This window comes from Scardinius erythrophthalmus (assembly GCF_964197995.2).
Source record: "Scardinius erythrophthalmus genome assembly, chromosome: 18".
Classification (NCBI taxonomy): domain Eukaryota; kingdom Metazoa; phylum Chordata; class Actinopteri; order Cypriniformes; family Leuciscidae; genus Scardinius; species Scardinius erythrophthalmus.
The window spans coordinates 31685343-31700939 of record NC_138238.1 but is presented as its reverse complement, the minus strand read 5'-3'; the positions used below and the strand labels follow the sequence as shown (position 1 = coordinate 31700939).

The 15597-nt window shown below is 35.4% G+C and overlaps 1 protein-coding gene across 2 annotated transcripts; it reads left to right on the top strand.

Moving 5' to 3' along the window:
• Positions 1-1690: 1690 nt before the first annotated feature.
• tut1 (terminal uridylyl transferase 1, U6 snRNA-specific) lies at positions 1691-13422 on the top strand. 2 transcript variants are annotated; one of them, XM_081392228.1, is made up of 10 exons: positions 1691-1882; positions 2783-2973; positions 4043-4243; positions 4340-4454; positions 7650-7774; positions 7878-8104; positions 8230-8339; positions 8831-8953; positions 10087-10179; positions 11973-13422. In XM_081392228.1, exons 1-10 carry the CDS (start codon positions 1807-1809, stop codon positions 13112-13114), a joined length of 2403 nt encoding a protein of 800 aa, XP_081248354.1. In that variant the 5' UTR covers positions 1691-1806; the 3' UTR covers positions 13115-13422. The 2 variants fall into 2 exon arrangements, with proteins under 2 accessions (XP_081248354.1, XP_081248355.1); XM_081392229.1 differs by lacking the exon at positions 8831-8953.
• Positions 13423-15597: the final 2175 nt, after the last annotated feature.

Sequence of the window (15597 nt, the reverse complement as noted above, 5' to 3'; positions counted from 1 at the left end):
AGTTTCCATTGCATTTTTGTATATGGAAGTCAACAGCTACTGTCAACTATCTGGTTATAAACATTCTTCAAAATATCTTCTATTGTGTTCAACAGCAGAAAGAAATTCATACAGGTTTGGAACAACTTGAGGGTGAGTAAGTAGTGACAAATTTTCATTTTTGGGTTAACTATCCCTTTAAAGGGACATGGTGATGGGAGGTGAAATACAAGGTTGGAGGAAAGATTAGATTATGATTATGATTAATGCTTTTGCGTTCTTTTGCAAATTGCTTGCAAATGTTTTGCGTTCCCCCAAGAAACTTTGTGTTCACCCTCAAAATCTTTTGAGTTTTTTTGCGAATGCAAAGTTTCTTGGGGGGAAAATGCTAAACTTTTGTGAGAGAACGCAAAAATACATAAATATAATAGGCCTATACAGTATATGTCTCATATTTTTGTCCATCACCATGTCCCTTAAGTGCCTCTGTAGGGGTCTGATTGAAAATTTAATGTAATAGAATGAGCAATACAATAGAATGAGTACGTCCCAAATCGTAGTATGTTGAAATGAGTATTCCAAAGATACCCGGATGGTCTACTATTTCTATTATATACTATTAAATAGTAGACCAGCCGGGTATCTTTGGAATACTCATTAAAGATGATGAAGTAGTATGTCCCCAAGCCTGCCTATACTCTTTTACTACACACTCAAAAGTATGTACTTTTTCATTACAAAAAAAGAGTACATGCTTTTAGGGCGTAGTATAAGATGAATTGGGATGCAGCATTCCTGTTGTTCTTTACGTAACCTAGGCTACATTGTGACAAGTGATCCTATTTAGAGCACTTGATTTGATATTCTGACAAAGTGTGTAGCATATAGGATCAGGGTGTTCCAATCCAATTTTTTTCAAAGCACAAAAGTAAGATGGATTACCTGATCCTGGATAGCAAAACATGGGATTCTGATCCATAAACCTTTTGAACAACTGGGCCCTGCCCTGGAGACTGGAAGTCATTGTGTCAGCCAGTATTGGGAATTCGGGATAACCGCAAGCGCGCCATCTATAAATGTCATCTTCACAACACCTTTTAGACAGTGCATTTACTTTGGTTGTCCTGGACGATCCCATCTGAGCAAAACAAATTTACTTGCAGTTTTGAGCCAAAAATTGAGCTAGTTTTTTCTTCTTAGATGTTTACTTGCATTTCTGAAAGCAGTAACGATCATAGAACCTAACTATTGGGTTTCCCCCTCACTTAGCTCATCATTGGCAAAGATTGCAATTGGAAATATAGGATTAAGAAGGAGTGAAAATGTGAGTGCATTACGAAATTCTTAAATCTATAATTATATGTACAGTATTGTTATATTACAGATATACCTTCCCTTTGACAGCACAGCTAAATATCACGAATTGTGATGTATTATAATACATTTTAAAACCCTGCTTTTGGAATAAAAATGCAAAACCTGTATTTTTTTCCTAGATTATAGGCTACTCTAATGAAGTTATGCATATTGTGTTTTTCTGTTCAGTTAACAGTATTTTTCATTGTACGTTTTATTGTATACGCTAAATATATATGCATAAATACAAAATAAATAACTTAATAAATAAATAACAAGAAATAACTTGTAACTTCATCAGATTTTCTCTGGCAACCCTCCTTCTGAAGGGCGGGACAAAAAGTCCCCGCTCCGTGTTTCTGTCGGGAGAATTACGGGGACGGACGCAGCGGAACATCATGGAGGGAGATTTGAGTTGTTATATCTAGCAATTTGGACGCTTTTCTTTGGAATTACCAACACAGCCTCACAATGGAGCTCGATAAAGACATCCAGACAACGCAAAAAGGATTTCACTGCAACCTCTGCAATGTTAATATACCCAACAGTAAGTTGTAATAAACTAAAAAGAGTAGGGCTAACGTTGACAACAAGTGAAACACGTTTCGAGAGACGTTTCGAGACTTGTTATAATACAACAATTGCCACTATATTTAGTTCACTGTTAGCCAAAAGTACGTTTGAACACATTCTATGGACTATGATGATATTACGGTATTTCTTGCAGCATCTTTGAGTTTTGTAAATATGGAAATCATACGCACCAAAGTATTTCGAAATGCTACAGCTGCAAAAATAGATAGACCTAGTGTGGTTTTGCATCCAATTTTAAATACCATCATAGGTTATAAAAGTACTGTTTCTGGTAAATACTGGAGAATTAAGGAAACTTAAATGAGCAACTAAATACATGGATATACGATGAAGGTGATATATGAAGTATAAGTATGTGAATGCTTGAATTTAAAGATAGAATTAATAAAAGAGAAAACAAAAAACAAATGAATAATATGCATAAGAATATATGGTAATACTTTTACAATAAGGTCTCATTCGTTAACATTAATGTATTAACTAACAATGAGCAATGCATTTGTTACAGTTGCCTATTTCATTTTTGTTAATGTTTGTTAATAATTATTACACTGTCAATCATTGTTTGTTTATGTTAGTTCACAAAGCATTATGTTAACAAAAACAACTTTTGAGTTTAATAATGTGTTAGTTAATGCTGAAATAAACATTAAAGTCAATACATGATGTTGAAGTATTGTTCATTATTACAGTAGTTCATGTTAACTAAATAAGTTAACTAATGAAACCTTACTGTAAAGTGTTACCGAAAATGTGAATTAAGAAAATCATCACAAACATTTGACTGTTTAGATACGCCAGTATTCCATCAACGACGTTGCTTTCGCATTTAACTGAAGTGTTTTTTGTGCAGAGCCGAGCCTGGAAGATCATGTTAAAGGAAAAAAGCACCAGCATCTGCAGCGGCTCAGAGCTCAGCGTAAAGCTCAGGAGGAAAACAGCGTGTTTGTGAGCGGCTTTAAACCAGACACCTCTCAAACCGATCTGAAGGAGTATTTCACACAGTTTGGGCCGGTGTCAGATGTGATCATGGACAAGGACAAGGTTAATATACACACTATCTTTATCATGACATGTGGTACACCGGTAATTCTCATGGTAATCATTTGATCTTTGTCTTGCTTGCATCTTTATTTGAAGGTCTGCCATAAATCAAATTCATAATATGAAATTATCTTGGCATTTCATCACCAATTTACAACCCCATTTCCAGAAAAGTTGGGACATTTGGAAAATGCAAAAATGTTATTTATTTATCTGACAAAAACATTTGAATTTGATTGCTGCAAAAGTTTGGAAAGAGGCATGTTTACCACTGTGTCACATCACCTTTCCTTTTAGTGTGTTTTCACACCCAAAGATAGTTTGTTTTGTTCTGAAACGGGGACTTTTTTTTTCTTGGTTTGGTTCGCTTTCACAAGGCAACCTTTCAAAGCATACAAGAAAGGTTACAAGTCAGAGTTTCCTCTGCGTTGTCCATCAAGATGATTGACAGGTTCGCTCCATGAACTTTATTTGTAACTGTAGAGACAAACGCAAACACTATACGATTGTAGCTGTCATTCCCGCTGTTAAATGTTATACTACACTTGTATTAATACTGCAAACACTAAATGAACGTTATAATGCAGCCAGAGCAGGAATCAAGGCCTCATTCTCACACTGAGAAGCACATTTTAAGAAGAAGATTTTGGTTTTCATTTGTGATAACTAATGTGCTCACTCACAGAGTCAGACACTACTGCTATTTATATAACATTATTGCATTTTACAAAGTCTTTTCTGGAAATGGGATTGTAAATGTGTGGTTAATGTTATCCAGTTATCAGTGGTGTTTACTAAGGCAAGCATCACTATTACTGTTGCTTATACAGTACTTGGGCTTAATGATTTAAATAAATGATACCTGTGTGTCTACATACTTTACATTTATTTAGAGAGCAGATTATCACTGGGCATTTGAAAGCATTCCATAAAACAAATATATATAAAAAAGTTGTAATAAAGGTTGTGAATATGTGAAGGTGTTAACTCAGTTAAGCCAGACATGACATAATAGTCAGAAAGACAGAAGAGTTAGTGGAGATGTTAATGTGAGAGTTGTTCTGTGTAGGGTGTGTATGCTATCGTGGAGTTCTCCGAGCCAAAGAACGCTCAGACAGCTCTTGAACAGCTACAGCATCAGCTTAATGGACTCCAGCTCCGTGTAAAGCCCAGAGAGAGGAAAGACTTCAAATTGTCCAGCAGGGGGAAACCCAAAAACACCCAGATCAGCCCGGACAAACTCAACTATGAGATCTGCAAGGCTACTTCTGTAAGTGTACATCTAGAGTGTTCTACATTCACACAGCTTTCTTGTTTTAAAGCTTTTTCTCATTTTTACGTTTTCTTTTCTTTTTGTGTGTAAAAGGTCAATGAGCAGATACAAAAGGTGGTGGAGTTTTTTGAGCTGAATGACAATGAGAAGAAAGTGAGAGATCTCCTAGTTCAGCTGCTACAGGAAGTCTTCACAGAGTTCTTTCCAGGTCCATTCTTAACTCAAACTTGAACCAGATTTCCATCATTGCATCCTTATCCTATTGGAAACCAGGGTTTCCAAAATGCAGGGTTCGTGATGGAACTGCAGGGGTTTGTTAGTTTATGAAAAGCTAGTAATTAAATCAAATGCAGTAAATGCAGAGAACTTCATCTCTGTATGTGCTATGAGTTAAACATACATCTGTTAATGCAGTGTGTGTTGGGGTTCACACTATTTAAATTCACTTTTGTATAATTTCCAACATTTTTGTTGACAAAAGTTCGTAGCATTTATTTTAGTTTTCTGGCAAAATAAACGCTTGAATTTGAAGTTTTAAAAGTTTGAAGGTTTGAACGATTGAAAGTGAACAATTTAAGACACAAATATTTGTATTATAACTTTTAGTGTAAAATAAAACATAATTATCACATTTTATTTTACAGTACAATTGTAATTTATAACGGTAATGTATTTCTGTTTTCATTTTAAAGTTAAAACTAATAATAATATTAATTGTTGTTTATTATTATTACATATTATTATGAGTCACTTATCACAACTAAAAAGAGGTTTGTGTCCACTTCAAATCCAGCTACAAAGTGATCATATTGCAGTTTATATCAAAATATGACTTAATAATCACAGTATAATATTTGGCCAAGTTGTGCAGCCCTAAATATAAATCATTTTAAAAATAAAAACAATCTAAATAATAAAAAAAATATTAATTGAAGATTATCTGTTAACTCGCATGTCATGTGACCATTAACCCAAATTAGTGAACCATGAACATGCAAATGCGTCATTAAACTATTGAAATAGTTGCTTCATGTCTTTTAGAACCCCTCCCCTAGACAAGAGTGTTTAAATCCAGCAGTCTTTTTTTTCTAAATGCATGCTATAGATCTTATTTTGGACAATTTATCTGTGCATGTATTTCTTTTTCTTCTTAAAAAAAAAATGTTTGACCTCGTAATGTTTAATCAATGTCATAACTGGACCTTCCGGTGAAAATGACAGATTTATCTCTGGTGACGTATACAGGACTTTTCCAATCATTTAGTCTGCTTAAACCCATTCCTGCAAGCTCGCATTTATCTGCCAACACTTTTGAGTTCATTAGCCACATCTCAAAATCCAGTCCACAATATTGAATAGGATCAAGTTTGACCTATTTTTTTCTTATTTGATAATCCGTTACACTTGCATGTATGTTACAATCTTTGTTGGGCTCGTTAAAATGTAATTTATTACTCTTTACACCTAACTCCTTTCAGAAGTAGTATTATTACTTTACTCATTACTACCTGGCAACAGTAATTTGTGACACTCCTTGGTATATAACCTTTCCATTACACGCCACAAAATTGGTAATTGCATATTTTTTCCTCAAAATTCTGACTTCGCATTTGTGGCTCCTTGTGAATGTTCGGCTATATTTACACATTTATTTTGAATTTCTTTCAGAATCATCATTTCTATTTAAATCATTTTTATAAGATCATTTGCTGCACGTGTCACTCGTATTACATGTTCATAACCTGCCCTGTCTTTCCCGATTGTAGATAGCACATCATTTGTAATTGAAAGAGTTTAATGACCATATCTGTTTATACTTGAAATAGTTACAAAATAGATGTATGAGATGATAAAATCATATACTATTAATTGTACCCAGCCTGTATGTAAAATGTTACCTGAGAGATAGGTCAAGTGTTGACCAAAAAAAAAGATGCGTCTTTAGCCGTTTCTTGAAAATAAGAGTTTAGGCAGGTCATTCCACCAGCAGGGAACAGTCAAGTTAAAGGTCTGTAAAAGTGATTTTGTGCCTCTTTGAGATGGCATCACATAGCGCCATTTACTTGCAGAGTGCAAGCTTCTCTAGGGCACTTAAGTCCAAAGTAGTGAGTTTAGGTATGGGGTGCAGAGCCTGTGGTTGTTCTGTAGGCAAACATCAGTTCCTTAAATTTGATGCAAGTGGTTATTGGCAACCAGTGAAAATTGGTGAAGAGAGGTGTGACGTGTGCTCTCTTCTGTTCATTTAAGACAACTCTTGCTGCAGCATTCTGGATCAGTTGCAGAGGTTTGACAGTGCATGCTGAAAGGCCTGCCAAGAGAGCATTACAATAGTCCAGTCTGGATAGAACAAGAGCTTGGACATGGAGTTGTGTAGCATGCTCCGATGGGAAGGGCACATCCTCCTAATGTTGTACAAGGCAAATCTTCTGACTGTGAAATTTAACGGATCATCAGTCACAATTTCAGGGTTCCTGGCTGTCCTGGAAGGAGTTAAAGTGACCGTCAGATCTTCTGGCTGGAATTAGAGGTAGAGTTGTGTGTCATAAACATAGGAAAGGTGACAGAAAAAGCCATGTTTCTTAATCTCAGATCCTAGTGTAGATGGAGAAGAGAAGAGAAGTAGTCCAAGCACCGAGCCCTGAGGCACTCCAGTAGCTAGATGTTGCGACTTAAAAACCTCACCCCTCCAAGACACCCCAAAGGACCTACCTTAGAGGTAAGACTTTAACCACTGGAGTGTGGTTCGTGAGATGCCCTTCGTCATGAGGTTGACAGGAGGATCTGGTGGTTATGTGTCAAAAGCAGCAATCATATCCAGTGTGTGCTGTTAAGATGTGTTTGTCAGTTTGTGGTGTGGAGAATTGGTCACTGATGGTTGTTTTATTTATGAAGAATAGCCATCAGCTGTTAGAGTCGTTGAAGGATGGGGAGGAGGAGGACAAAGAAGAGAGGAAAATGGTTTTGAAAAGTGTGCGAGAGTCAGAGGAATTGTTCATTTTGTTGTGGTACTATGTCGTTTTACCAGTGGAGACATTTGCAGAGAAGGCAGAGAGGAGTGGCTGATACAAACTAAAGTCATTGGGATCTTTGGATTACATTACAACACTCAATGTTATTACAAACACTCGATAGTGGTTTACAGTAAGTTTTGAGTAAAAGCATAGTATTAATCTTATAAATTGACAAAATCAAAGTAATGGCAATATTTCCAGCCGCTGGATGTAAGCTTTTCCATATTCCAAGTGACTGTAATCAGTGCAGAATATAGTACAACACTTTTTTTTTTTTAGCAGCAGCATTAGTTCTGGATTTTTTTTTCAGAATCAGAAGGAGCTTTATTTCCAACTGTTTCCTGTTCATTTTCTAGTGATTAAAAAAAAAGTCTTTGTGTCATGTGTTATAGATTGCCAGATTGTTCCCTTTGGCTCCTCTGTGAACACATTTGGGATTCACTCCTGTGACCTTGATCTGTTCCTCGACCTTGAGAACACCAAAGCATTTCAAGCTCGCGCAAAGACTACTGGATCGGTGTGTTAGCACCTCTAATACGGGACATCTGTAAACTCAAACATCAAATAATGAATCTATTTACATCTATCTGTAAAATGTCTAAAACTACTCATTTCAACAGACGGGAGAAAATCAGTCTGAGGATTGCCATTCTGAAGACTCCATTTTGTCCGACATCGACCTGTCCACTGCCACTCCTGTTGAAATTTTGGAGCTTGTTGCAGCCATTTTGAGGAAGTGCGTTCCAGGTGTACACAAAGTACAGACGCTCAGCACTGCCCGACTTCCTGTGGTCAAGTTCATTCATCGAGAGCTCAACCTCCAAGGAGACATCACAATCAACAATAGGTTGAAAATAGTTATTTTTGGCCATTTTGTAAAAGAAACCACTTTGAATGTAGCACCCCATTTGACAGGTGTATACTTCAGGTTTTTGAAATCTTTGTCTATAATGTCTTTCCTTTTTGCATCAGATTGGCAGTAAGAAACACTCGATTTCTGCAGTTGTGTTCAGGCATCGACTCCAGACTGCGACCCTTAGTCTACGCCATCCGGTTATGGGCTAAGCAGAAACAATTAGCAGGTAATATAGATTTATATGATAATTAATTGTCTATAAAAAAGGTACATTCTGCAATTTTACTGCTGTTAAGTTTTTATTGTGACAGCATATTAGTGATTATAACATAGATTTTCAGTGCAAAAAATGTATTCTCAATACTGTAAAATGATGACACTTCATTGTAGAAAAGTAATAAATACTTTTGTTTTTAATTAAAGTCAGTGTTAAAATGATTCAGACATATACTTTAGAGTTAATTTTTTTTTTTTTATTACAGTAATGATAATTATAATAGAGACGGTATAAAAATTCGCTTTGTTGTCATGAAAATAATATCAAAATGCAAACTCTTTTAATGTTTCTAAAACCAAGTTTAATTTTCCTTATGCAAAATATAACTAACTACTTTTTTTTTTTTTGATTTTGAGGTAAAACACTGTATGGCGGCCTGGACATTTCTTTATGCATGTACAGTTTTCTGAGTTAAACCTTGTACATTTCTAATGTCATAGGGAACCTGTCTGGCCCTGGACCGTTGTTGAACAATTACGCTCTTACACTGCTGGTGATCTTCTACCTTCAGAATCGAGACCCTCATGTGCTTCCCTCTGTGAATCAGCTCAAGAACATGGCTTGTGCGTTAATCTGGACTACTATTTATTTAACTTCCCTAATCAGTTGTTTTATCTGTATTTTATTACATAATACAAATTTTATTGACTGTTTTTCAAAGAAATATTAAATTTAAAAGTAATAGGAAGCCAGACAAAACAGTATCTGTCATGAGAGTATGAGATGTGTATTAAAATTATTAATAATTAGGCGTGAATCTTCACTTGCCTCTTGATTCGATTACAATTCTCGGAGCATCACAATGCATCTTTTCCTCATTCTTTTATTAATAATTATTATATTAATAATCACACTATATTTATTTTTTATTTTATCTTTGTTATTAAAAATAAGAACAAAGATGCAAATAACAAACAATAGAGCAAATACAATATTAGAAAGAAAAACATTTAACAGTGCTTTACATTTTTTTTACATTTTTCATCTATTTAACTGAAGCTGTTGAGTAAGAAATACAGAAATTTAATAAATAAATGTAAAAGTAATCACTGCAGTCTTTCATGTATTAATTACACATTGATTATTAAACCTACAAAAGTTTAGAAATGAGCAGTGAGTGGTTCCCTCTTCTCTTCTGTTCCTTGATTAACATTAATGACAGACAGCAGCAGATTTATTATATTAGACCTAATGCACGGATCTAATATAAAGTTACACATCAGAATCCCCCCCAACTATTTACGTTCACCTAAGACATAACCGACAATGTTTACATGAATACTCAAGACAGATATTTTTAAACAATTATCCGTTTAAGTGGAATATGCCACTAAAGAGAACTGAATTCACGATCGCATGCTGTCTGAGAGAGGTGTCTATTTGTGTGCACGCTTTGGGCGTGTGTCAGTCAGCGAAAGTAACGTATTGAGATCTTTTTCATGGCTTATTGTTTTTAACTCTTTTTAACATCAAGCACATCCTGCACTTATTCACGTTCATGCATGTTCTTTTCATAAAAACTGCAATATCAATAAAACAGCACATTATTATGTCTTATATGCCTATTTAATTAAAAAAATTCTAAGATTCTTTTGTTTTTATGCATCAATGCAGAATTGTTCACATCAGCAGTGCCATGCATCATAAAAACGATTATATTTCACAGCTCTATTAAAAATGTTTTTTGTTTGTGTAGGTGAGGAAGAAGAGTGCGTTATTGAGGAAAGGGATTGTACGTTTCCTAGTCAGCCCTATAGTGTTCCGCCCAGCAAAAACACTGAAGATCTCTGTAAGTACCACACATGCTTTTAGCTCATTTCAGTTGACTTGTCAGTGAGTGTTTACATGAACGTTCTTAAACCAGTTATTCTTAATAAGGTGGCAAAGTGCGTGCTCAAGTAAACAAGGCAATCTGTTTCGATTAAAATGAACATTCTGTCATTATTACCTCACCCTCATGTCATTACAAACATGTATGCATTTCTTTCTTCTGCTGCACACAAAAAAGGATTGTTCCCATTGACTTCCATTTTATTTGGTCAATGGGAACTAAAACTGTTTGGCTACCAACATTCTTCAAAATATTTTATTTTATGTTCCATTGAACAAAGAAAGCCATACAGGTTTGGAACGATATGAGGGTAAATAAATGATGACAGATTTGTCATTTTTGGGTGAACTATCATTTAACCGGCATTCTGTCTGGTTACTGTTCTCATCTTGCGCAGCCAAAGGAGTTGTACAGTTTAAAAGTTTAGTTACAGGTCTAAATGTTTTATTTAACATAGCAAATTATAGTTTGGATACAGAATTGGATACTCTTCTAATTACATATTCATGTAACTTAGGTAATAATCTGATATTTAAAATGTTTATTTAAACTGGTTGTCAACCATATTTCAATGCACTTTATTACTTTTAATAAACTTTTTTCACGTAAACAAAGGTTGTTGCATGTATCCTCTGTGGGTAATGCAATCCCAGAATAAATAGGGAAATGTCTTCCTATTTCTTCTGAGATTGTCTTATTGCCATTTATCTAAATGGTAATTGGTTGGCTAATGTCGACCCACCCTGCTGTACTCAATTAGTTCTTCAAATGTAATCATATAATTTATCTACCAGAATATTAGTGTTTTTGATTTTGTTGATGTTTTTTTTGTAAGAAAGCTGCTTTTGAAACTATAAGGAACATGCTGAACATTCTGTTTACATCCATTATATATGCTGTGTAATGGTGTAGTTACAACATCTACCAACAGGGGCAACATGGGCTAGTTTTCAGTCAATAAATACTGGAAATATTCATTGAAATCTAATATGAAAAAGGTTGTTCAGTAATTGTGAATGGTTATTTCACACAATATTGTTAGAAAATTAAATTGCGATTATTAGTCTACTGAGTGGTTGAAAGTGAATCAAATGCCATTAGTCAAGTCCCCCATGTTAATTGACAGTATCAGAAAAAGGACAAATGAACAAAATAATGAAAAAAGAAAATGTTGTCTGTTGGTGTTTATTTATACAGAACATTTTATATCACAGCTCTCCATGATATGAGAGTTTTTTTAAATCTAATTTTCACTTTAAATAAAATACTTTTCTACTGTCCAGTGACAATTCTGAAAGAAAATGCCATGGAAGCCCACTGTTTTGCTTTAGTAGCGAACACAACGCATTTTTCCATTCCACGACACTGCTTTTTCATTGTTTTTCAATGTAAATGCACTAGACGGACGTGTTTGACAGTTGCCTGTTACTGATCTGATTGCATTACGTCCATGCTCCGTCCAGCTATCTTCTGGTGTTATTTTTTGATTGGTTGGGGCATTCTACAAAATGAACACTATTCAACATTTTTTATTATTGTTTTAATCATCATAAGAATGTCTATTAACCTAAAATTATATTTAACAGCTCTCCTCAGTCATCCTATCAGATATTTCGCTACTTTTTTGAGTATGCAACTGTCTGTACTGGTATCATTAGATTGTGCAAATGATGTAAATTGTGTTACATGTGCGTTCATGGACAAGCAAATTGTTATTCTCCATATTAATTTCCCTATCTCCTTTCCCTCAGGCACTTTGCTTTTTGGATTCTTCACCTTTTACTCACAGTTTGATTTCCCTGCATCAGTGGTGTCTCTGCGAGACGGCCGCGTGCTGCCTATTACAGACTTCCTTCGAAGAGACAAGGAAGCGGTAAACGCTCCAGAGGCCTCTAGTCCCAAACCGAAGCGCTCCTCTGCCCCTAAATTGGGCCCAATGAATGTCCTGGATCCATTTGAGCTAAACCACAATGTGGCCGGGAACCTTAACGAACGAACGCAAAAGAACTTCAAGAGAGAATGCTGCGAGGCTGAGAAGTACTGCCGCAGTTTGCAGTACCAGCGCAAATCAACCAAGGGCAAATCCTGGGGCCTTGTGCGGCTCTTTGCACCGCCAATTGAAGTAGGACCCCGTCCGAAGGTCGAGACTGAGAAGATTATGGAGATCAGCATCCCTTTCAAGGCAGCCGTTCTCCCAGAACCCTTGCGTGCCCAACTGGCATTGGCTGGGAAAGGTTTTAGGGGTCTTTGGTTTGCAAAGGTCTGCTCTGCTGTGCAGATGGTGTTTCAAGAAATTTTAAAATGTTCACCCTCTGAGGAGGCTCAAACTGCACCCCTTTGTCAAAGTCTGGACAAAGCTGACGGAGATGGAAATGAAATGGAGGTGAACAATAACCAGAGTCTAGAAGATACTGGTCCTCAAGCCAAAAGTGAAGCTGGTAAGAAGAGGCCTCTTATAATGGAGGAGGGTCCATCAACCTCCACTGTTATACAAGCTAAAAGACAGAGACTAGATGTTGATATGGAGCACCCAGAGCCGGTCCACTGGACTTGGACTCAAAGGAACTGTGTTTGGGCTGGCCGACGGAAAGTGCGGAGAGATCTCTTGAAGATCAGTGATGAGACTTCCAAACCTGAAGGAGGCTGCATTGACATTGAAAGCAGGGTGACACAGAGCATTGTGGAGAAAGAGGAGAAAATTCAAGATTTGTTGTTCAAAGTGGATGCAGAAGTTGTTGGGGGGAATGAAAACACCATGGTTGTCCTCCGTTTTCACCCCAGCCATGATACTGCAGGCGTCTTTCAAGACTTCTTCCATTTTCTAGAGTCCTTCCTGCCTAAGATGGCAGAAACGATCCTAGGGAGAGCAGAGGATGTTGCAGAAATGTCATAATTAAAATTATTTTTTTGGTTAAACGTTGAATTTGTATAAAATCTGCATATTTTGATGTAGAGCTGAGAGGCATACTTTTTGCAAACCTTGTAAGCAAAAAATATATATATTTTAGTGATTTATGTTTTGACAATATAAAATACTACATGCTTTTTGTGTATTGCATGTTTTGAGTTCAATTTTTATTTCCTGTTTGAATTGGGTTTTGCTTTTTTTCCCCCCCATGATTTCGGCTTGTTTGCCTCTCTATAATGTACATATAATGAATGTGAATACTGACATTAAAATTTAAACTGAAAGTATAAACCATTGAGACCCGGATTGTAGCTTTCTTTATAAAATGGTTATGATTTCAATATCTTCCTTGAGCCATTTCCTTGTAATGGCATTCTTACTAGTTGCTAGTAATATATTAAAAAGGTATATGTCCTTCTTTGTTATTTTGGAAGGAGAAATACCCATATAACATTGTTTTAAAGTTACACTCAAGATTCCACCCCATTGCATTTATTTCTCTATTCAGATCCTGTTAATAAGTATGAATAACGTTTTTCAGTCCCACAAGATGTGAAAATTATCAGTCATTATATTTCTGCATTTTTTCCAGCATTCACCAGCCTTTTGGTTCCCAGTTTGCATATATTTTACTTGGGGGGTTATAAAGAACCCTAGTGCATTTTTCCAAGCAAATTCCCTCCATAAATCTGAATTTGTTGTACTCATCTGTGTTGTACACATAGTTTGCCGTTCTTCTTCTGTTTAACTTATATTGGCATATAGTAGCAAAACATTAATCTTTATAATCTCTATTCGATTATATAAATCTAAAGGTAGGAGAAGCTATCTATTCAAGTCTGTTTTTATGATTTAACCAGGACATGTGAGAAACAACACGTCATCAGCATATAGACATATACTGTAAACTATATCCTTGACTACCACTCTATTTCTATATCATCTCTGATCAGCTGTGCCAATTGCTCAATAAATAAAGCAAATAGGGTAGGGCTTAATGGGCACCCTTGTCAGCATCCCCTTTCTAAAGTAATATAATCTGAAATGTCACCATTAATTTAAGTTCTTGCTGTAGTTGAATAAATATTTTATAATTCTAAGAGACTCATTTCCAAATCCAAAACTAAATATAAGAAATCCTAACTCTCTGAATCGAACGCCTTTTCCGCTTCTAGACTAATTATGAGGGCACTAGTTTTATTCTGAAATAATGATCAATTATGTATAGGGTTCGCCATATATTATCATATGTCTTTGTTTTACAAAACCTGTTTGATCGGTATCTATTAAATCTAAAAGAATGTGTTCTAATCGTTTAGCTGGATGCATAAAGTGTAGGTCTATACGAGCTACATTCCATCCGATCTTTTCCTTCCTTTGTCAAACTCATTATTTATACTAATTACTAATTAATACTAAAACTAAAACTAATTGTTGTGTTGCTTGGAAACTATAAATCACCTACAGATACTCTTAAGACCTATACAAATGTATCTTGGTGGAACAGTTGTTCACATTCCTGCTATAAATGGTAAATTTATGAATTTTCACATGGAATTGAGCAAATGTTCTACTAAAACTTGATATCCATAATATAAATACATATATAGTATATAATATAGTATTTGAGAATATTTTAAAGCTGGTATGCCCTGTATTATATTTCAGTGGTTAGTTGCCATTCCCATACCTAAAATACATATTTTACAGTCACTGTTATGCAAATTGAAAACCACTGTATTGTAGTGATCAAACACAGCTCAAAGGCTGCCCTTATAGAACTCTGATATGGCAAAACTTTTATAAAATCCACCTTTATACTCAATTTACAGTGGTACTGTGATGTAAGAAAATGAACTAACATGATTTCAATATTAATAACTTGTGAGTTTAATGTTTTATCCAATATATTAAGACATGATTGTGACATAAAAATGTACCAACCTTCAGTAAATTAAATAACACACCTTATATATGGCTTTTTGAAGATTTCTTTCCATGTTAATATTCAAGACCTGTTCTACCCGTCAGTCTGATGTCCATGTGGTGGACGCTATGGCCGCAAGACATGGTTAGAATGGAAAACCTGTGAGTCCTCTGGAATGAGAATTCAAAGGTGTGTGCAGAGATAAATGACTGTAATTACACAACAAGGCATGCTGCCTCATTACAGCTAATGTATATGACACTGGAGGATTAGTCATAAATGAACAGCACATATTCTGCCTTATTTCATGCAGTTTGTTGTGGATGCAAGAGTAATACTACTAAAAGCAGTAGTATTTTTCTTATTTTTATTGTTGGAAAGAGTTGGAGAAAATGTAGACCTGTTTCAAATTTTGTAGAATATATATTTTTAAATTAAGGTTAAATTTGCCGCCGTATTTGAAGCATTCGGTTTGATATTCAAATTAATGTCAATATTCCGTGGTGTTCTGGTATGTTTTTGAGCATGTATGTATTTATGG

What these genes read in the sequence shown, in the direction of transcription:
- tut1 (XM_081392228.1), top strand. Translation starts at nt 1,807, where the DNA reads ATGGAGCTCGATAAAGACATCCAGACAACGCAAAAAGGATTTCACTGC. An exon ending in TCAGCTCAAGAACATGGCTT is followed by an intron (nt 8,954 to 10,086) that starts GTGCGTTAATCT and finishes TTGTTTGTGTAG; the next exon opens with GTGAGGAAGAAGAGTGCGTT. An exon ending in CAAAAACACTGAAGATCTCT is followed by an intron (nt 10,180 to 11,972) that starts GTAAGTACCACA and finishes CCTTTCCCTCAG; the next exon opens with GCACTTTGCTTTTTGGATTC.